Genomic DNA, 21,660 nt, shown 5'->3' with positions numbered 1-21,660 from the left:
GCTCGGTTCTGGGACCCCTGCCAATCCATGTGCATACATGGAAAGCCTGACGCAGAGAGCAGCAGAAAAAGACTCCCCTGGTACAGAACAGAGCAGGCATTGATACCGAATTACATGATTAATCCATATGGCCTGAAAGGCGGAGATGGGGTGGTGGCGGGTTATGAGCTGCTTGTAGAGGCAGAGGCAACAGCAGGCAGGTGGGCTGTAGCAGCTTAAATAAAGTGCCTTGTCTGGAATTTGCCAATGAATGCTAAGAGAGGAATCAGCTGAGCTGTCAGCTGATGTGGCTGGCTTTAAGATGGCTGCTATCAGCTGATGTGCTGGGATTGTGAGCTGAGCTTGACTTTGTTGCCTGCCTGAACTACGCTATGCTTGATATATCAAAACTATTAACTTTTTTGATTTGACTAATTGATTAAACAACTAATTTTTTCAGCATTAATTTGGCTAAAAGTCACTAAATGATAATAATTATCACTCAACCTTAATAGTAATATTTATAATATAAGATAAATATTTGTGTCACAGCAGCACAAGCTTAAAAACGAGAATTCTATATACATTGCTATATGCATTAAGAAGCACAACACATAAAATTAGACATACAAGAACATAATATACAATTTCTAAAGACAGAATTTGTACACAACTACACTTATTTCTGTCTAAGCCCACAAAGCAACACAATAAATGTGATTTAGCTTGCTGCCAGCTAAATCACCTTTATTAAGATACATATGAGTTCATGAAAGGCTTACCAATATGTGTTAATAGTTCAGCACAGGGAAGAACAATAACATGTACTTTGAAACCAAAGTCTGAACAAGTCTGAACATCCACCCTAACAAATTAACAAGAGCAGCCAAGAGCTGCATACCTGTTGAGTCACAATTAAACAAAATTATCTATAATTTACTGTCACCAACAAACAGCCAGAACAATAGAGATTTTAAATAATGGTACCACTGGATCAGGTCTTCTTCTTTTCAGTTATATCCCTCCGCATCGATTTTTGACCTGATTTTATGTTTGTGTGCGCGTGAACATTCACGGTGGCTTACAAGTAAAAACAGCACACTCATTTTTCAAAATGATTTTCAATTTGTCATCACAAGAGCATGATGTGAAGATTTAAAAGATGCATGTGACAAGAGACACCATATGAGTGTGCCTGTATCCCATATTCACACGTTCTTCTCCACTAACTGAAAGAGTAGATTGTGTTTCCATGGCAATCAGAGTCTACTCTCTGTGTGAAAACTGGAGGAGGGTTATGATAGCGGTATCCCTCTGCTGACACTGCCAGGCAATCACCTTTGGCACAATCTTAAATCACACAGATTACCTGCAGAGCTACTTCAGAGACTGAGTGTGTTGACAGTTGTTGGGATGTGTTGATGATTTTACCATGCACTTTCTCTGTTTGGGTGAAGGTCCTGTTGAGTTCAGTTTTAGGATTACCAACCCGACAGCTGAAGGGTGGGTCTCACAGGAACTCAACATAGATATATCTGATTGCAGAGTATTTGCAACCCAAGCATTTTCTTCCATTTCTAAGAAGAAAGAAAGTTTTGAATAAGTGAGCCCCTGTGACTGTATGGTCTTCTGTTGTGACTTTTAGATTAGGAAAACATTTTCCTGTGCAAGTCAGAGCTTTTCACTAAAATTTAGAGTAAAAAATACCTTTTTAAAAGTAAATTAAAATGTATTATTTCCCCATTCGTGCATAGCATTGTTGAGTCAAGCTCTGTTGGCTTCAAAATAGCTCTCTCCCACAGTTAGAAACCAGAGAGGCAAGACTCTAATCTGTTATGTCATCAAGCAGCACTTATGGAGCTACAGCACTGACAATACCACTTGTTCCATCTTTTAAGTCCCTCACTAAGAATCTGTTTTCTTAGTGAGAAAGAGATGATAAATCTACTTTATTTCTGTCTAGATGCATCGATATTTTTGTATGTCATATATAACCTCAAGGCCAGCGGTCCACTCTTTGCGCTCCCACTCCTGTCATCCTCCCTGTCCTCCTGTCTCTGCACTCTCCTGTAACAGAGCTGTATGTGTCATAAAATGTCTGCAGGCAGCAGCTATATGTGAGTTAGGAGGATTAAAACTTAAGATGTTAGCTAAATTTGAAAAGAGATGACTCCTGCTGATTTAAATTTTATCCATTTCCAGTTAATTTAAGTAAGTCTAAGTGATGTCGGTATGAGCAAAGTAACCGAGAGTGAGGAAATGTTGAGTCATATCAAATAAATGTTAAATATATTTTGTAGTTTGTGTGCTAGCTGCGAGGGACCCCGGTCTGTCGAGAACAATAGACTGTGCTGCTGTACACCCTAACTGTGACAGACCGTCAGCTTACATTTGTCTATTCCTGAGGGCCTTGCAACTCGCTGATGATGATATGGCAAGTAGAGGAGCATATCACCACTTTTGACTCTTGCTCATCCTGAAATGTGCTTATCATGCAGTGATGTACCGAGCACCATGACAACACAGTGAAGAGTTTTCCTGCTGCACTTTATGAATTATTCCAAGAGTGAGAACTTCCCGAGCTAACAGGTTTCTGCCAAGAATAAGAATTCAAATTCCACTAAGTGAATTTGTTAAATGTGTTGGTAGGTTTTCCAGATGTTCAGTTTTTTACTAGTTTAGTGTACAGTATATTCCACTATTTTAGCCTACAGCCAAGTTCCCTGCGTTATCATCTCCTTGCTCCCCTATAAAATTGTTGCACCCCAAGTATACCATGTAGATTCTCTAAATGTGTGTCATAAAGTTTTGTCTCCACCAAGAAAAAGAAAAAACCTTAGCTCCACTGGGAATTGAGGGGGCATGTCTGCCCCTTGCTTCAGAGTCCAGAATTTGCCTCCACACTTTGAAGTTGGCATTTAGGTAAATCACTAAATCAAGCTAGATTGGGTACTCTTTACTGTATACACAGCCGTCATGATGAGAGAATGCACTGGGTTGATACAAGTCCCAAAACAATCATCCATTAGGATTATGGTCCTCACACCAAAGCTGGTACATGCCAGTGTGCATGTAAACAGCATTGCATATCACTGACTTTCTGACTTTTGTCAGAAAAACAAACTGGGACAACAAATATAAAAAAAAAAACATGATTTTCATCTGAAGTATTATACATATTCTACCAATAAAAAGGGTGCTGTGTGTCAGCCGACTGTCAAGACTTAAGGCAGAATTATACTTCCAGTCTGAGAAGCTGGATTTCCTGTATGCTCTAATACTTTCTATTGAGACTGAAATTGCCCATTTGTTTAGTCTAGTCTCAAGCTTAAATTGTAGTTCTGAAAAGATACATCTCTGTGTATCTATGCATGGAAGGATGTTAGGGCTAGCCATAGATTGCAGAAGAGCCAATATGCACACACTCCAAATTTCAACAACTGTTCCTGGAGCCCTGCATGTCAAAGAAGCCGACTGATCCAATTTTATGTCAAGATATCTTCTACAATACATTCATATTCTGGAGAAGATCAGAGTCTTGGTTAATACAAAAATGAACATATAATCTATATTAGGCTGCCACTATGATTATGGAAAGCATGAGGGTCAGCTCAAGTTGGTAGATCTAGGTTTATGTGGAAACACAGAAACAGCCTGCTCTTTAAGATGTGGTGGTGGTGCACCCCTGACTCCAACTTCTTAATGGATGAAAACCCACCCTCCCTTCCAAAACCAGACTTGCGCCTTTGCCACCAGGGAATATAATAAAAAATATTTAACATTTACATCACACAGCGACCATCATCTCGCCTTGGCTTGGCTGTGTTTGTTACAATACTGCTGCCAGTTCCTCCTGTTCATCATCCTCGCTGCCCATTTGTTGCCATTAGTTTTATATGTATCCTTCAAAAAACAGGTTTGGTGCCATACATTCAGCTGGAATTAACTGAAATCTGTTGGCCACAGTAAAATAGTGAGGTAATCATATGTTATGATCAAGTATAAAATTATATATAAAATTACCTTCCTAAAATCAACAAAATATTCAAGTAGAATTTTTCAGTTTTTTTTAGCCTAGAGTTTTGGCTCTCTAGAAAGACAAGACATAACATTTTTAGCATTTTTAAAAAACTATCACTCTGTGTAGTGGGTGTCCTTTTCTTCAGCTATGACAAAGTCTTCTGGCATTTGGTGCTTGACAAGTTATATCTTCCCCTCCCATTTACTTCTTTCCCATGTTCTCCTATCTCCTATCTTACTTACTGACTCTGCAGATTCTTTGCCCTCTGCAGACACATAATCAACCATGGAGGATTTCTCCTATAACCTCCTGGCAGTCTCCGAGTTTCTAACTGACCCCTAGGCTATTGGCCCGATGAGCTTCGGTCTGCGCCTCATGTGCCACTTGATCCGCAGCCCGGCTCACCATCGGCACAGCTGCCAGCGTCACTCTGTCACACCCTCCACTCTCACTCGCCTGCTCACTGAGGCGGACACTCATACAATCCAGCACAGTCACAGGGCACAGGGACAACCAGGTAGTTCTGTGTGTTAACTAACAGAGCATTAGTCGGGATCCCACATCCCATGATCTATACCCTTTTTTTTTATCTGTTGATACTCATGTTTCTACTTATGTTTCTGTAGGTGTTCAACCATCAATACATTACATTTCAGGAGTTCTGAACATGACAGAGTTTTAGCAAACAAATGGGATGCAAATGACAAGAAATGTGGACTCTAATCGGCTTACAACAATGACAATCTGTGTCAGTTTTTCAAAAGGAAACTGTGCATTTTAATGAATAAATGTCTTCTTGGCGTTATGTTCTAGTGCTGTATGTATGTTTACCATTTGTTCACCTAATTCTTTCTTTGCTTCTTCCTGCAGCAACGGCCCAGTTTCTCCACAATGATCATTAAACTTTCATCTTATCTTAACACTTCTCTTTGAGCCAACGCGGTGAGCTCTGTTAAATATTCACTCAGCTGCTTGAGATGAGACTTTTAAGTGTTGTTCAGGTTTTGCCCGAGTTCCTCTTCTGACGAAATTAGGTAACATTTGTTTTGATGAAGCCTTATTTTAAATTACTGGCACCTCTGTAAATTGCCACGTTCTTTATAATCCCTTGATGCGGCAGCGGGAATGCAGCCTGAATCAGAGGTTGCAACTGTAATCTTTCCAATATGTGACAATGATATGTATCATTGTATATAAAGATATTTTTTGTGTATGCGCAGTGATCTCTTACTTAAGGAACCATTAGCATTGTTTTGAATGGGAGGGTATTGATTGCGTGCTAATGTACTTGTGTTAGCTCAGCCCAGCTTTTTGGGTCTCTATGTCCAGTAGTGATGCAGTGTGAAGTGTTTTAACACCTCAGCCACTGAAAAAATGGAGATGAAGATGGAGACAGTGGGGGCGTAGAAAAGGACACAAGTCTGTCAGCAATTTGAATTCTCGAATCCTGTGTTCGGTGCCATGTTGCTATGAAACAAGGGCTGCACTGTGATTAAACTGTCTTCTATTGTTTCTTAATTGTTGGGGTAATTTGCGTGTGCTATTTTTGAGTTCTCTTCTATTTTGATAGTGAGACTGGGTTTGTGTATCCACAGTAGTATATTAAAACTGCTTGTGTTGTTTCTTTAAAAAAATTTTTTTTTTTACATATCTGCTTTAGTTGACAGTAGAGAGAGACAGGATAGGCAGGGGGGAGAGAGGGGATGCCATGCAGCAAAGGGCCCGGGCTTGACTTGAACCCAGGCCGCTGTGATAAGGACTCTGCCTTGATACATGGCGCACACTCTACTGAGCTATCGAGGCTCGCTGCTGCTTGTATTTACATGCACATCTAGCTGTTCATCATATAAGATTTGACATGTCTTTATCAGCAGCAAATTCACACAGATCAGCACAGTCTGGTCAGGCTGAAATACTATTTTAAGTTGGTTTCTACTGTCACTGCCTTGTGCACTAGTTACAATTTTAGACTGCAGCATATGTTTCTGGCAGCTGATTTACTGCATAGCTACAACAGGTGAATGTGTAATGTAGCAAATACCGCAATTGTAATTTCACTACTAATGGGTAAGTGGCTCAGCAGTCACCACTGCATAGTGTGTCTCTGTTTGTCAAATCTTCATTTCAAATTGTGAAACAAAATGTCCGGTACTAATAATAACCTTGAAGTTTAACCTGCCCCACCCACTTCCTCCCAGCCCATGGAGGCTGCCCTCTAAACAACAACTGCTTGACCATAATAAATTGAGTGAGGTTTAATGTGTGACATTTCTCTGTTCATGTCCCATGAAGATTAAACTTGAGTGGAGGTTTTTGCATTATTAATTCGGGCAGCAGACAGCTCAAGTAATACAATGCTATGAAAATTTCAGCCATTTTCTGTGATTGTGAGACAGCAGCCGTCTTTGGACTAAAAGTTTTTGGCTATTATAAGACCACAATTAACAATATGTGTTGTCTTTCTTTTTAATCTCAGTCATCATTAAGTCATAGCAAAGTCTGTGTGGTATGGCCTTACCTGTCATTTCAGGCAAAACTTTGGATACTCAACCCCGAAATGCTTGAACAGAGGGACACCCTCACATCATGTGTTAATAGTTTCCCAAAGAATTAAGTTATATTATTACACATATTACAATATAATATAGTAAACTGTGTGCCAATGGTTGTGGGTTGAAAATTGACTATTTTAATCACATTACACTGTGAGACAATAAGACTCTCAAAGCAAAAGTTGTCATTATGTGACTGACCAATTGCCATCCTGCATCATGACTTTATATTTAATTTCTTTGCTTTTAATTAAATAAAATTAGTAAAATGAAAATAAATATTGTTTTTATTAAATGGATCATCCTAAGACAAAATAATAAATATTCCACTTCTAATAAAACTTGTCAGTCTGGGCATGGTGAAAGACATGTGCAGGGTATTACAGACTTACTCTGCTGTGAATGGAGCTCTAATAGAGGATTGTCCTTTGCTAAATCAATAGGACTATTCATCATGTGAATGCAGCTGCTGGAGCTCCTTCTCCAATACGTCTTGGCTGAAAGAGACACACAATTTTCAAAACCTAGCAGCAGGCATCTTTCTGAGGGAGTGTGCCGGTCAGATGGATCAGAGAATTATGCTGGATGTCTCTACATCTGTATTTATTACCAGTATGATGTCCAGTCGGGCCAGGAAACTAATGATAAGTAATTTTTGTCCTAACAGGTGATCATCAACAGTACCATCACACCCAACATGACGTTCACCAAGACATCGCAGAAATTTGGCCAGTGGGCGGACAGCAGGGCCAACACTGTGTTTGGACTGGGCTTCGCCTCGGAACAGCAACTGGCCAAGGTGAGAGGAAACATTTCGGCAGCATCACATGAAGTCACAAAAGCATCCCTACAGTTTAGAGTCAATTGATTTATGTATTTGTCCTAAAACTCGAGTGGGACAGTGCAAAGATATTAACTGAACATCAGATGGGGAAACAAAGCAATTAAGGGTATATCTGATTCTAAAATCCTCACTATCACTAGATAATGGATTTCATGATCTCCCAAAACTTTGAAACAAAAGTATTGTCACTAATCACCCTGCCTTTTCATGTTGATCTCATTTTCAGTTTGCTGAGAAGTTTGAGGAGGTAAAAGAAGCTGCCAAGCTAGCAAGGGACAAATCTCAAGAGAAGGTGGAGACGCTGAGTAATCACTCCCAGGTACTGCAATTCTGATTCAGTGTAACACACCTGCTGTCCAATTGTCTTCTCTACAGTCACTGACGGCCTCTCTACAGTGAGAAAACTGGCAGCACCTTCAAAAACACCAAGTACAGATGCTGTGTTTTAGAAATAGCTTCTGACATAATCAAGTATTCAAATAGTTAAGTTAAAATAATTAAATGAACACAGGTCTACTGTATGAAGCTCGTGTTGAATTTCAAATGTAAACAAACAAACAACTCATTCATGTAATAGTCGTGTCACCATGATTGAGAGGTTGAAGGTCATTCTAAGCTTCTTGTTACTTGGCAGGCACCACAGCAATTAAGAAGATAAGGAAGCAAGTAAGAGTAATAAAACCATAAACATTGCTAAGTTCTACACAATTGATCTTAAATGTCAGTAAGTAAATGTCTGTCAGTAAGTGAACAGCATTGATTTCGAGGTAGATCCAGCAGTTACGCAAGGTCACCGCCTGCCAGGCCTGCACTCTGCCTGCACTCTGCCTGCACTGACTGCAGATGGCAGGAAACAGACTCAATTCTGAGACACAGAAAGCTGCTGGGCCATATGACATGATAAATACTGGCAACAGTTTTTCTTCACCCCTCCGCTGTCATAGCTGACGTGTCCTGGTTGTTGATGGTGTTTCGTTGAAAGAAACCCAGGGCCATTTCTTCACAGTCAGAGCAGGATTTAAGAGACAGATTTTAACCCATGAGACCTTTTAGAGAGCTGCAGGTAAGCTTTGACCGAATCCAAACCTGCCCCGAAACATAACTGGTCTCCCTCTGTCCCCTGCCAGGAGTCTGGACGTGAGACGCCCTCATCCAACCAGGCATCCAGCATTAATGGGACAGATGATGAGAAAATCTCTCATGTTGGTCCGGAGGCTGCTGTGCTGAAGAGCGAAAACGAACGTCTGAAGAGTGCAGTAGAACAGAGGTAAGGTTTCATATCATGGAAACATGAGAAGAACCTCTTTAAAGTGATATGAATCGAATTTGCTTTGAATGTGTTTCCCCATGATAAATTCACCTTTTTTATATTTTATCAATAACATAGCAGCGTCTCCTCATCGTATGCCTTCATCCTCATGCCTACACTGCATCACAACAATGAGAATAATGTAATTAATAATTATCTAAATTCAATTGAATACAAAAGTTTACATGAACCAAAACACAGAAGGGAGTATGTACAGTATATCTTTTTGATAAATCTACTTTATTTCTCTGCCAAGAAGGAAACCGTGAAATTATGCAAGTGTTTAAGTGTGGTAGTTTTGCATGATTCAAAGTTCAAAAAAAGAATTTTCCATCTTGTACTGGCACTTTATGCAGGTCCTCATTTCAGCATCTGTCTGAAACAAGCTGTAGATGCTCCTGTCTCTTTGAGACCCCCCCTCTCAAAGCCCACTGTCTTCTGATTGGCCAATGTCTTATGTGGTTACCAGGTTGCCGCAAGGATTCAATTCAATTTTATTTATATAGTGCCATATCACAACAACAGTTATCTCACAGCGCTTTTCATAAGAGAGCAGGTTTAGACCATACTCTATATGATGCTATTTGCAGAAGCCCAACAGTTCCCACCAAGAGCAAGCACTAGGCGACAGAGGCAGAAACCTCGAGCAGAACCATGGCTCAGGGTGGGCGGCCATCTGCCTCGACCGGTTGGGGTGAAAGAGAGAGAGAGAGAGGGGGAGAGGGCAGGAGAGGAACAGAGAGAAAAAGAGAGGGATGGAAGGAGAGAGAGGGGAGGGAGGCAGCCTACACAATATACACACACAGAGGTACAGAAAGTAAAGGTGATGTTGCTACAGACTAAACGAAAAACGGTACAGATATTTATAGTAGTGTTAATGATAACAATCGTAATGTTATAATGTTAATGACTATAATAACAATAATAATAATAGGACTAGCAACAATAGTTGTTGTAGCAGAGGGTGTCGAACAGGAACACGGGGGCAGCAGGTGACCCGCAGCCACAGATCCAGACTCCACAGCTCCAGAGCCAGAAAACCTGCAGGAAGTGATAGGAAGAGAGAAACGAGAAAGCACAAGACTACCAGAAAGGGGAGAAGTTGTGTTAGTAACATGCAATAATGGGATGAGGTTGCATACAGAGGGAGAGAAAGTAGAGGAGAGAGGAGCCCAGTGCATCATGGGAAATCCCCCGGCAGTCTAGGCCTATAGCAGCATAACTAAGGGATGGTTCAGGACTCATCTAAGCCAGTACTATGTAATGTACTATGAGCTCTTAAAGAGCTCATAGTACATTACATAGGTAAGAAGAATGATTTCAAATTCTATTCTGGATTTTACTGGAAGCCAATGCAAAGAAGCTAAAACAAGAGAAATATGATGGGGCTGAATGTTCCTTTGTGGGCGTGGCGAGCATTCTCTGCCTGGAGCAAATGACCATATTTGGAAATCCGGCTCAGAATGACATCATACCAAGCTGTTAATATAAAAAACAGTTTAAAACAGAGAGTTCAGAACAGGGGGATTTCTGAAGTTTTGGCTCATAGACAGGGATTTCTTTTAAATACTTTTACCTCATTATTTGAAGCTTTGGTCATGTTTAACATGAATATCTCACATTGTAACATTATAGAAATGCCAGAAAATATGAAAAAGCATAATAGGTCCCCTTTAAACGAAGCAGTGCTGTTTAAGGAGACATGTACCAATACTCCACTGTGATTTTAAGCACTCACTATATGACACTTACCCGATCATAATGCTTGGTCAGAATCTAATACACTACACAAAAAACATGCTTATTGTTCACCTTTTATCCATCACAATCATTCAAGTATTTTCTAGAATAAAATAAAAAGATGGCGATCTAAAGGTCCGACACATGGATTTTACTGAAGCATGTGCACAGTTTGATGTGTTACTGAATCATCCAAATGGTCTCACACATCAGCAAAACTCACCTTAAGGGGCATTATATAATTTTTACTCCACACACAGCAGCTCCTGATCGCTTACACACTTTTCTTGTGTTTTAATTGTCTCTGCACCAAACTGCTCAAATGTTCTCACTTATCATTTTATTGCTGCTGGGATAATCTCACATCTCCAAAGGGCTCAGAAATCATCTGATCTAATTTAAAGAGTGACGCTGCTCTCCTCCACCATTTGATTATCTGGCCTTTATAATCCAGATGCTGAGTGTATAAATTGGTAATTGTGTGAAACAACAACTATGGTCCTAGATGGGATTAAAATGGCTGTAGGTCATGAGAGTAACTACAGTGAGTAAAGTTAGCCATAATTAGTACTGGGTAGCAACAAAAAAGTCACTTGACGTATTTGATGCAGATGGGGTAACAGGCCCTGAGGTAAAGCAGAGACCAATCAAACGACATTCCCTTGTAGTATTTACAACTTTATACATGCAAAAAAGAAGAATTAAATTAACATCTGTATGAGTGGTGTGGGAAATGCTTTATATTATGGGTCCAGTGATATATACATAAAGGTGCATCTCAGAAAATTAGAATACTGTGAAAAAGTTTTATTTTTCTCCGCAATTTCATTCAAATTGAATTGACATAAAGTAAAATAATATTTCAATAATATTCCTTTTTTGTTTTACATGTCTCACAATATAGAATAAATGAATGAATAATACATAAATGTCGACCTGAGAAGAGCCTTTAATTTCTGTCTGATTCAGTACAGACAACCACAATCATGGGGAAGACTTTTGACTTGACAGTTGTCCAGAAAACACTCGTTGACACCCTCCACAAGGAGGGTAAGCCACAGAAGGTCACTGCTGGCTGTTCAGCCAGCAGTGACCTGGCCGGGGCTGACTGTTCAGAGTGCTGGATCAAAGAATATTCATGGGAAGTTGACTGGAAGGTTAAAAGGTGCACAAGTAACGGGGATGATCACAGCCTTGAGAGGATTGTCAAGAAAAGCTGATTCAAGAACTTAGGGGAGCTTCACAAGGAGTGGACTGAAGCTGGAGTCAGTGCATAAAGATCCACCACCCATAGACGTGTCCAGGAAATAAGCTACAAATGTCGCATTCCTAGTGTCAAGCCACTCCTGAACCAGAGACGTCAGAAGTGATATTATATTCATATAATGTACAAGAATTAATATTCTTCATATGTTGTAAAATCACATGATTAAAAATTATGCCTACTAACTGAATTGTTTTAATTCACATCAGGTTGGTTATAACTGGTCCAAATTGGAAAGTTCCTTCCAGGAAACATCCTAGGAAATTATTAGGAACCTATGGGCCTGAAGCTAAAGCTTTGTTAAAGGAAAGACAATTGTTTAATTTCCATGCATTAAGCATTGTGTGTCATTAAACTGCTGGTTGTTACCCCTTTTCATGCCTTCACAAGGCATTGGAGTTTTGTATTGTGAAACTGTGTCACAGCAGTGAAACAGCCGAGGACTGCAGAATGCGGCGGTGCAAGTCTGCCCACATTTGATAGAGAGCAGCACACTTAAACCCAGCCATGCATAAGGAAGGGACCATGCATACTAAATATACATCACAACTCTCCAACCTCATTGACAGGACAGAAAAACACACACTATGAAAAGACAAACCTTCTGTTGGTGTCAGGGCTACAGCTCATTAGTCCGTTTGGGACTTTTCCCACTTATTTATAATAACATATTTTTATGTTTTAAATATCTCCTGACAGTGTGATATACATCACAGCTAATGAAATAGTAATGACCGGAAGGATTTTGTAGCATTATGTGTCATGTCAGTGGGCAAAAGCTCCAGGCAATTCAGCACTAACCTGTCAAAAATGTCCTTCCATTAATATCTCTCTCTCTCTCTCTCTCTCTCTCTCTCTCTCTCTCTCTCTCTCTCTCTCTCTCTCTCTCTCTCTCTTCCCCCCCCCCCTGTCTGGCAGCAACACCAATGCCAAGAAGTGGGAAACAGAGCTGCAGACTTTAAGAGAAAATAATGCCAGGCTGGTGGACGCACTGCAGGAGTCCTCAGCTAATGTAGAGAGCTGGAAGAAACAACTTAGTGCCTGCAAGGAAGAGAGTGACACGCTCAGGGAAAAGGTAATACAGTTATGCACTCCTACAGGGAAGTTAAATAATGTACACAAAGCCATCGATTCTGCTGGCTGAAAGGTGTCATGTTAGAAACATTGCTATCTGTTCTATACAAGGAACAAAACTACAAACTATCACAAAATTAATAGATTCTCTGTCCAACTTTGGTCCATCTATTTATTTAAATCTCTTCAGAGGGTGGTGTGAATCCCTCGCCAAATTTTGATCCAGTACTGTACATTTATTAGCTTCTGTGTTCCCTGCACCAGAGTCAGAGCTGGAAGTCCACTATAAATAGAATCATTTTAGTTTCATAATCAATGTGGGCTCTTACTGCAGCTGGGCTGGTGTTGCAATGATACATTTTGTAACATGCTGCAAGTTTTCTTTCCTAATTGCTAGTGTCAGTTGTCACCACTTAATATACAGCACATTTAGGATTTCACAAATACACATTAGCAGATGTATGATGGGTAGAAAACATGGGAACATGTTCTGTTGACCACTTTTCACAATAGAAACTTAACATTTTTCATAAATCACTTTTCCCCTTTTCCTCCCATACATAGATTGCAGAACTGGAAGCTCAGTGTAATGAAGCTGAGCAGGAGAAGCAGAAAAACGCCCAACTGACTGTACGAGTGCATGAGCTGGAGACTGAGCTACGTGACAAAGAGCAGGTGAAATGTCTGCATGACATTGTCTTGAAACAACAGGGCCAGTGTGTGAGAGCTGGGTTGTCTGTAAGAGTTGGTAAAACAATGTGTTTTCCTTTGTAACAAAGCAGGTATTTTACTTTGAAAGTTTGTGACTCAATTCAATCCCCTTCATCATTTCTTCATCTAAGACAGTTTTCAGGCTAACCCTCCCACCCCTTCTTCTCCCGAAAGAACAGATCTACTTTCTCTTCCTCACTCCAATATTTTAGCACATCGCTTCACTGTACACACCAGCTCTTCGCCTCTTGTTCTTACTCGGTACCACTCCTCTCCCTCAGGAGGTGATTATACCTCAGTAGGAAATGATAGGTTTTGTTGTGTGATCTTAGATTTTGTATGGATTCATCTTGATATTTCACCGACCCAACTGAACTCAGATCTTTATGCTGCCCAGTTATTTTTTTCACTCAGTTTACTTTCTGTGCTGCTTATTTTCTTCAGTAATTTACTTGATTTCCGTCCCATTTTGGTACAATTGAACTCCACTGTGAAAATAGATAGACTGGGGGAATGTAAATTCATCCAATGGTTTAGTTTATAGTCAGAGCAGCAGGGAATTCTGGCATAAATATCATTAGTGGTAGTGGCTTTTGTCCACTGCATCAGTCATTCATAATCCAGACTAGCTGACAGTCAGCTCAGTGGAGCCTAATGGTGCTGTTATTTCTAATGAGAAAGAGCCATACTTGGCCACACAGTCTTTTGACCTTTTGCTCATTACTGGTTAAATGCTGTTTCTGTCTGCAGACAAATGATTAGGGCTGACTTCTGGCAATCTTTCTTTTTCTACACTATTTAGTAACCATAAGAGGAAAGGAGTACCTAAATCGGTATATATTTCTGTTTCTGTTCATAGTGGCTTTTCAAGTATGGAGAAGATATCTGGCCAAGCTTTTTTTGATATTTTCTAGTTTCTTTTTAGTCTGATCAACAAATCAGAACCTAAAGCTATTCAATTCAAGTCATATTGAAAGAGAGATTAGCAGTACATCCACACATTTCAGAAGCAGGAATAAGCAAATATTTCATACTACTTCATACTTTAAATGATTATTTGATCCTCAAATATGTTGTGGGTTGTCGATTATCTAATGAATGAATGAACTAATCGTTTAGTTTGAATATAACCTTGCTTATTACAGTTGCAAAAAAATAACATTTATGGCCATGCTGTGTAAAGACCCTTTCAAATTCCCTGAGGAAAACTCAGTGTCTGGGATATTCTAGTTTAGCACCTGGCTCCCTGAGTATTTATAGAGCATATAAATCTTTCCTTTGAGAGCGGTATATCTTACACAACAACAGGAAGTAGGTAGTTTAAAGAGCTGGAGATGATTTAAAGAAAAGATTATAAGCAAAGAATCATGTCCTTTGGGGGCTTCAGCATTTCCACAGTCCTATGCATCAGCCTTAATGCTCCTAACACTGACCGAAGCGCCTGCAGAAGGAAGTCTCATTGTTTGCATAGCACTGATACAGCAGACAGCCCAGAGAGGCTCATCTGCAATGTGACTCACCCCCTTCTAGAAATGCACACGCTCAACTCCTCCAATTAAAAGCGTGCCTATGAATTATTAAGAATTCAGTGTGGTGTTGACCCCAATGCCGGCCAGCTGTGAACTAACAGAACAAAACTGCTGCAGGTGACTACAAAGACTCGGCTAATTATTAATTTGCTTGGAAGTGCTTGAAGGGTTAACGTTTGCTATAAAACTGCATGTGGTGTGTTTGGTTTAAAGCAGCGGCGAGATTACAGTTTTGAGAGCGAAGAGATGTTTAATTGAGGGAAAAAAACTGAGAAAAAGAGAATCATGCTAACACACAGCTATTCTGGCTCTTTCCAAAGTTAACAAAAGCTACCTCTAAAGCTCACTAATCATGCTTTATCTATTTTGTTAAATTTGTTTGTTTAATCCAGGAAGTCAGTGCTCCTGCTCAAGAAATAGCCTGGCACATAACCCTTCATTAAACCACACCGTGGCGTATTTACACATTGGTTTTTGTATGAATTAAACAAACGAGATAAAACATGTAAATTTTGTTACCTTTGAAAAGTTTTTTTGAACAGTTTTCTTTTGTTAAATGATTCTTAAGAAAACAATATAGAATGATGATGTGATTTGTTGGCTATAAACTGGTTTCTGGATGTATTTTTCCCAGGAGCTAGAGAACCTGAGGAAGCAGGCAGAGATAATCCCTCAGCTCATGGCCGAGGTAGAGAGCATCACCGCAAAACTGCAGGTATGTTCAAAGGCCTCCAAACCCCACATTTCTTTCAGGTGTGATTTATAGGGTATAAAAGCATGGCAGAGAGCTGCGTAGACCTTGAGCTTACAGCCACGTGGGGACACAATGACTGTCACAGCAAGGTAACACACAGGCTCTGAGGCGTAAGCAGTGCTTTCAGACGGAGAGAATGAGAGTTCCTATTCACCATTCTGCCTGAGGGCTGGTGACACAACATTCCTATCGTGTATCTCGCTAACGCACATTATGGTTACTGTATCTATGAATAAAGGTTCATTCCAAGTACAACAGTGAGTGGATTCTTGTGTCTTTGAAAAGGTTTCATCTTCCTCATCTGCTAAACTGAGATACTGCATCTCTGTCATGGTCTATTAGTTTCCCAGTACTGCAGATATGATATGTTTTGCTGACTGCAAAAACAGATGAAGTTGTTTGAGAGCTCTACCAAGAGCTTTAATGACCAAGTCTTATAACATTTCAGCTAGTGTGTGGGTTTTGTCTGGGAGTTTAAGTTGGGTGAGAATCTGCTGTTGCCAAAAACAATACAGATTCACGCCCGTCACCCTCCGTCTGCCTTGTAACAAAGATCACCTGTTCTTCAAGGCTCATTCCTCATTGAGTAATATAAAACTCTCTGTAAAACCAGAAGTGCCAGGCTTGGTGAATGACTGTACGCCCAGTGAGTGCCAAGTCTGACATGAGTTGCATTGATAGTGACGCTCATCTCGCCCTGTTCTGTCTGACTCAGAGCAAGATTTTATCATCCAAGCTGTCATGCATGTGCTGCCTTTCAAGCTGGACAGAGAGTAGAATAAAACCAACAGTGGCATGCCTGAAGTTCTTGTGCTTCACAGAGCTCAACTGCCTAGTTTGTTTCTGCAACAGGCAGCTGGATGAATGACAGTGACAACAAAACTGGCTGAAGCAGGAGTTTATCTAACCAGCTATCCAAACTGAGGAGAAGCAAAGACAATGGGATTTTTCGAATACTTCCGTCTATTCACGTGACCAAAAATGAAAACTCAGCCACTGTCCATTCAGATAACAGTTGATGGGTAAAGTAAAACTGTTTAAAGTGCACTGCTGCAGTTTCCCCTGGTATTGATGTGTTTTTTTTCTGTGACGTTTTGAAAAAGGAACCCACTTATTCTACCTCTGTGTTTGTGGTCATGGCTCCCCTCTATTTAAAGACAACACCCCACGTGAAGATCAGGTTTCAGGAGTCAGCTGGAGGATACAGTCAGGCGCAACACCCATTTAGCACTCCTATTTTTAACCCCTCCCTTCAATGGTATCTTTGGCATTAATGTGTCACTCGTGTGTCACCTGCTAGTATGAAAGACTGCTTCACCCTCCCATCCTCACATGAAAATGTGGGAGAATGTGGATGAGAGAATTTAAAACATGTTTTCCAGTCCTGATGATGAAAATTGTGTGGGAGGGGGGATTCTTACAGCATTTTAGAAAAAAATCCCCAGATCTCAGTGTAAACTAATTCTTTTTTTCTTTTTATTTTACCTGCATCTATTTAAGTGAAATTCTAAAAAGCCAGTTGAACTACTGTTATCTCATTTTTGACAGTAGCTTGAGAAGCTCTGTCTTTGATTTGGCATCTCTGGTGAGAGAAAGATAGAAACATACCTGTACTGCTACAGTACATCAAATACTCTGACATCCCTCTTATGAAATTTATGATTTCCCTGGATCCACCATTTGTTGTAAACTATTGTTTTTTTCCCCCTGATATCCATCCACAGGCTGCAGAGACAAAGAACAACGAACTGGAGGGGAGGATAGGAAGTCTTCAGATGGACATCAGCGACAGTCTACAAAAGCAGGGCAACATGAAGGGCGAGCTGAAGAAGTTCATGGATATTCTGGATGGAAAGATAGACGAGTTGCATGAGTTCAGGCAGGGGCTCTCCAAGCTAGGTGTTGATAACTGAGAAAAGTGTCACTGAGTCGAAAGGGTTAGAGGTCAGGTACGAAGGATTCACTACAGTATGTCTTCAGGGCAGAAACTATGTGGCACCTACTCCCCCAAGGTGATGTCCACTCAGAAAATCAGCTTTGGCTTCTAATAAACACTACCATGTGAGAAAGAGATGTTTATGGAGAGGGAGAGAGAGACTGGCAGGAGGAAGGCCAGCATGCTCCACCAAATGGCTCCATTTTGTGCGCTGGCATTCTGAAACTAAATCAAGAGTCACACTTTGAGCTTACTTATCTGTTTCTGTGGGGGAAATGGCTTTAAAAAGCTGGTGGTGGGTTCTTAGATTCTGTCCATCTGTCTTTTTTTCTGAAGGCTGCGGTACTTCTTTGCAGGCAGTCTGAGCTTTGAGTAGAAGGGGGGACTTAAAAGGGCTGAAATGAAACACACACAAAGACAATGCTGTTCAGCATCACTCAAGTAATAATTGGTGTTAATCCTTGTGGCCCCTTCAGAGAATTAGAGATGAAATCTTTCTACAGACTGTCCTTGCTGTTGCCTCTCATCTATCTCAGGTGTGTTATAGAAGACAGTTTGTACTCATTAGATTATATGCACATATATGACAAACGGCCGTGACACAAAGTGCCTCCAGGTGAGTCTAAATCCACCTGGCAAGGAGAACTGGCCAAGTGATGACCATCACCATAATAATAACTTGATTTTTGTGAGAAAACCTTATGGGGAAAAAAAACATCCTCACTAGTAAAATAAGATGACAAGAAAACGCAGGAGCCCATCCCGAGGATGTTAATGGATGTTAATATGGTGACTAAGTCAAAGAACAAAACAGGTGTTTGCACAAAAACTACTCTGAGAAGAGACTGCAGCAGGACTTCATCAACACTCTTTTGGGTGTTTGAAACATCCAAAAATAACAATAGGAACCCCTTTTTGCCATGAGTGTAGTGTCGTGCTCAAATTACTTTGTGTGTGCTAAAGTAGTGTTGTCCATTTGTAGAACAAAGGCGTATGTCTCAAAGGCTGTTGATGTTCTCCCTACACACTAGTTTTTGTTATGGTGGTGGTTATTTTTGGGTGAGGGGACTTGGTGCTGCTTGATGGGTGAATAATGTGAAAGTGTACTTCACTGAAAACATTTAGATGGCATGGGCCTTTCACTACAACCCTGTCAGATTCTTCGTTTTTGTTTTACATATTTATTTATTTTGGTGCCTCTCCGCAACTCGTGTTTCTAGAATATACCAAGTAAATCAAACTTAACCTGATGTCTCTATACAGTAGATGTACAATAATGTATAAAATATACCAAATTGTTTCAGAGGTTTTGTTTGCAGGATGGTGTCACGGCTGCTTTTGGGAAGTCCATCTTGAAACGTGGTATATTTGAAATCAAAAGGCACATGTTGTTGTGGCATATTTAGGGCCGATGTTACGAAGTCTATATTTTTTCATTACTGTTTTGATCTTGTCAAAAAATTGGGATATCTATGAAGGGACTTTTGCTTCTCTCTGTTCATAAGTCATCTAAACCTGGATAACACAACATATGATCCTTCCTTTTGAACCAATGCCTCTTGTGCACTTTTGTGACTCCTGTTTAAATAGAATTGACAATTGTTAAAATTTAGTTTAATTACAACACTGAGTTATTGTCTTCTTTTAACTTCTAGTAGGCCACATTTTGGCAAGAGCTCCACAGAGAGGAGAGGAGAGAGGGGATGTTTACCTAATGCACACTTATATCAGTATTGTTGGTTCTGTGTACAAAAGTAACTACCGTGAAAGCTTACAAATATGCTGACATTGTGAGTCTTGAGGCGTTTTTCCTGGATGAGAAGCTCAGAGAAGGAGGTGGAATGAACCTACAGCGCCAAAGCTGCATCCCATCGAGGCTTGAATACAGAAGCTCCGCCACCGCACGTCTTTTTCTCTGATGTTGATTTACATGGCACTAAATATAGCTATAATCCTAACAGAGACGCACATAAGCAAAGCAAAAAGAAGTGGGATTTAATCACAGTGACACATATCAATTTCTCTGAGATCAGGACAAATAAAGCAAACGGAATCCGCCTGTAGAAGGGATGGGGAAAAAAAACTTACAAGTCCAACGTCCTCAAAGTACTGAGGAAATAACTGCAGGGGTGGATCTCAGGACATGTTGCCTAGGCAACTTAATCCCACTCACTACATTTTTTTGTAAATAATGTGTAACAGTGATTGACAGTGCATTCATTTTTTAATTACACAAGAGTCACTTGTCTTTCTCAGCCAGTGAGACTCCTGGATGTTGATGTCCCTGAAAGTCGATGTTCTTTTTCACCATCAGAGATGAGCTGGTTGGCACAGGTACAATCAATATGCAGAATAAACATCAATTTAGTGCTGAAAATTCACTAATTAAGACTGTTGATGGAAAATCAACTTTATTATTATCCACGTCTTTTTTCAATAACTTAATTGTTTTGTTTATAAATTGTTTAAAAAAATACAAATAATGGGGGGGGGGGGTGATTATGTTACTGTAGGCCTAAGCTCTGGCTCTTGTCACATTTAGGACTTTGTAGTATAGTTTTAGTTCTTCTCTAGAGATGGTTACATCTGTTGTGCCACCATTTAAGTCCAGACTTCAATATCCCAACTACTGCAAGAATTTCTATGAAATTTTGTGCAGACATCTGAGATCCCCAGAGGAGGAATCCTAATACTTTAATGATCCCCTGACTTTTCCTCTAGCGCCAGCAGCAGGTCAGAATCAAATATGACCAAATATCTGCAAAACTAATAACATACCCATCAGCTTCAGCTGTGCTTTGTGGTACAAATTAAACTAAACTATGATAGAAAACATTACCTAAAGCAAACCTTACATAAACATAGTACCTGCTAAATACCAGCATGTTTTTGTTTGTGTTTGTCTAAGCACAGCCTCACAGAGCTTCTAGAGTGGCTGTAACATTAGACTTTTAGTCTCAAGTATCCTATGCCTTTATTAGATCAAGTGTCTTGTTTGACTCTTGTTTAGACTAAACAAAAGAACAATCTTACTTTGATCTGTAGCGTGTCACTTTTCTGACTTTTTATACATTAAATTCTGAATTAATTAAATGAAAAATAAGAAACAATAATTTAAATTACCGATACCTTGTATCAATTATCAATCATGCTCAAATACACTCACCTAAAGGATTATTAGGAACACCATACTAATACTGTGTTTGACCCCCTTTTGCCTTCAGAACTGCCTTAATTCTACGTGGCATTGATTCAACAAGGTGCTGAAAGCATTCTTTAGAAATGTTGGCCCATATTGATAGGATAGCATCTTGCAGTTGATGGAGATTTGTGGGATGCACATCCAGGGCACGAAGCTCCCGTTCCACCACATCCCAAAGATGCTCTATTGGGTTGAGATCTGGTGACTGTGGGGGCCATTTTAGTACAGTGAACTCATTGTCATGTTCAAGAAACCAATTTGAAATGATTTGAGCTTTGTGACATGGTGCATTATCCTGCTGGAAGTAGCCATCAGAGGATGGGTACATGGGTGGCCATAAAGGGATGGACATGGTCAGAAACAATGCAGGTAGGCTGTGGCATTTAAACGATGCCCAATTGGCACTAAGGGGCCTAAAGTGTGTCAAGAAAACATCCCCCACACCATTACACCACCACCACCAGCCTGCACAGTGGTAACAAGGCATGATGGATCCATGTTCTCATTCTGTTTACGCCAAATTCTGACTCTACCATCTGAATGTCTCAACAGAAATCGAGACTCATCAGACAAGGCAACATTTTTCCAGTCTTCAACTGTCCAATTTTGGTGAGCTCTTGCAAATTGTAGCCTCTTTTTCCTATTTGTAGTGGAGATGAGTGGTACCCGGTGGAGTCTTCTGCTGTTGTAGCCCATCCGCCTCAAGGTTGTGCGTGTTGTGGCTTCACAAATGCTTTGCTGCATA

General features: G+C 40.2%; 1 protein-coding gene across 2 annotated transcripts in view; it reads left to right on the top strand.

Moving 5' to 3' along the window:
- The window catches only part of homer2 (homer scaffold protein 2), a 32,447-nt gene extending 13,110 nt beyond the window's left edge, over positions 1–19,337 (top strand). For both annotated transcript variants that reach the window (XM_038701035.1, XM_038701034.1), the window contains exons 3-9: positions 7,220–7,351; positions 7,623–7,715; positions 8,524–8,663; positions 12,628–12,784; positions 13,348–13,458; positions 15,658–15,738; positions 17,502–19,337. In XM_038701035.1, the coding sequence (XP_038556963.1) occupies positions 7,220–7,351; positions 7,623–7,715; positions 8,524–8,663; positions 12,628–12,784; positions 13,348–13,458; positions 15,658–15,738; positions 17,502–17,690 (903 nt within the window). In that variant the 3' untranslated portion in view covers positions 17,691–19,337. The remainder of the gene's footprint in view (positions 1–7,219; positions 7,352–7,622; positions 7,716–8,523; positions 8,664–12,627; positions 12,785–13,347; positions 13,459–15,657; positions 15,739–17,501) is intronic.
- Positions 19,338–21,660: the final 2,323 nt, after the last annotated feature.

Source organism: Micropterus salmoides, unplaced genomic scaffold (genome assembly GCF_014851395.1).
Source record: "Micropterus salmoides isolate LMB-PRFRI ecotype aquatic unplaced genomic scaffold, ASM1485139v1 Ms_hic_scaffold_6, whole genome shotgun sequence".
In the NCBI taxonomy this organism is placed as follows: domain Eukaryota; kingdom Metazoa; phylum Chordata; class Actinopteri; order Centrarchiformes; family Centrarchidae; genus Micropterus; species Micropterus salmoides.
The sequence above is the reverse complement of the archived record's forward strand: the minus strand, read 5'-3'. Positions and strand labels throughout refer to the sequence as shown.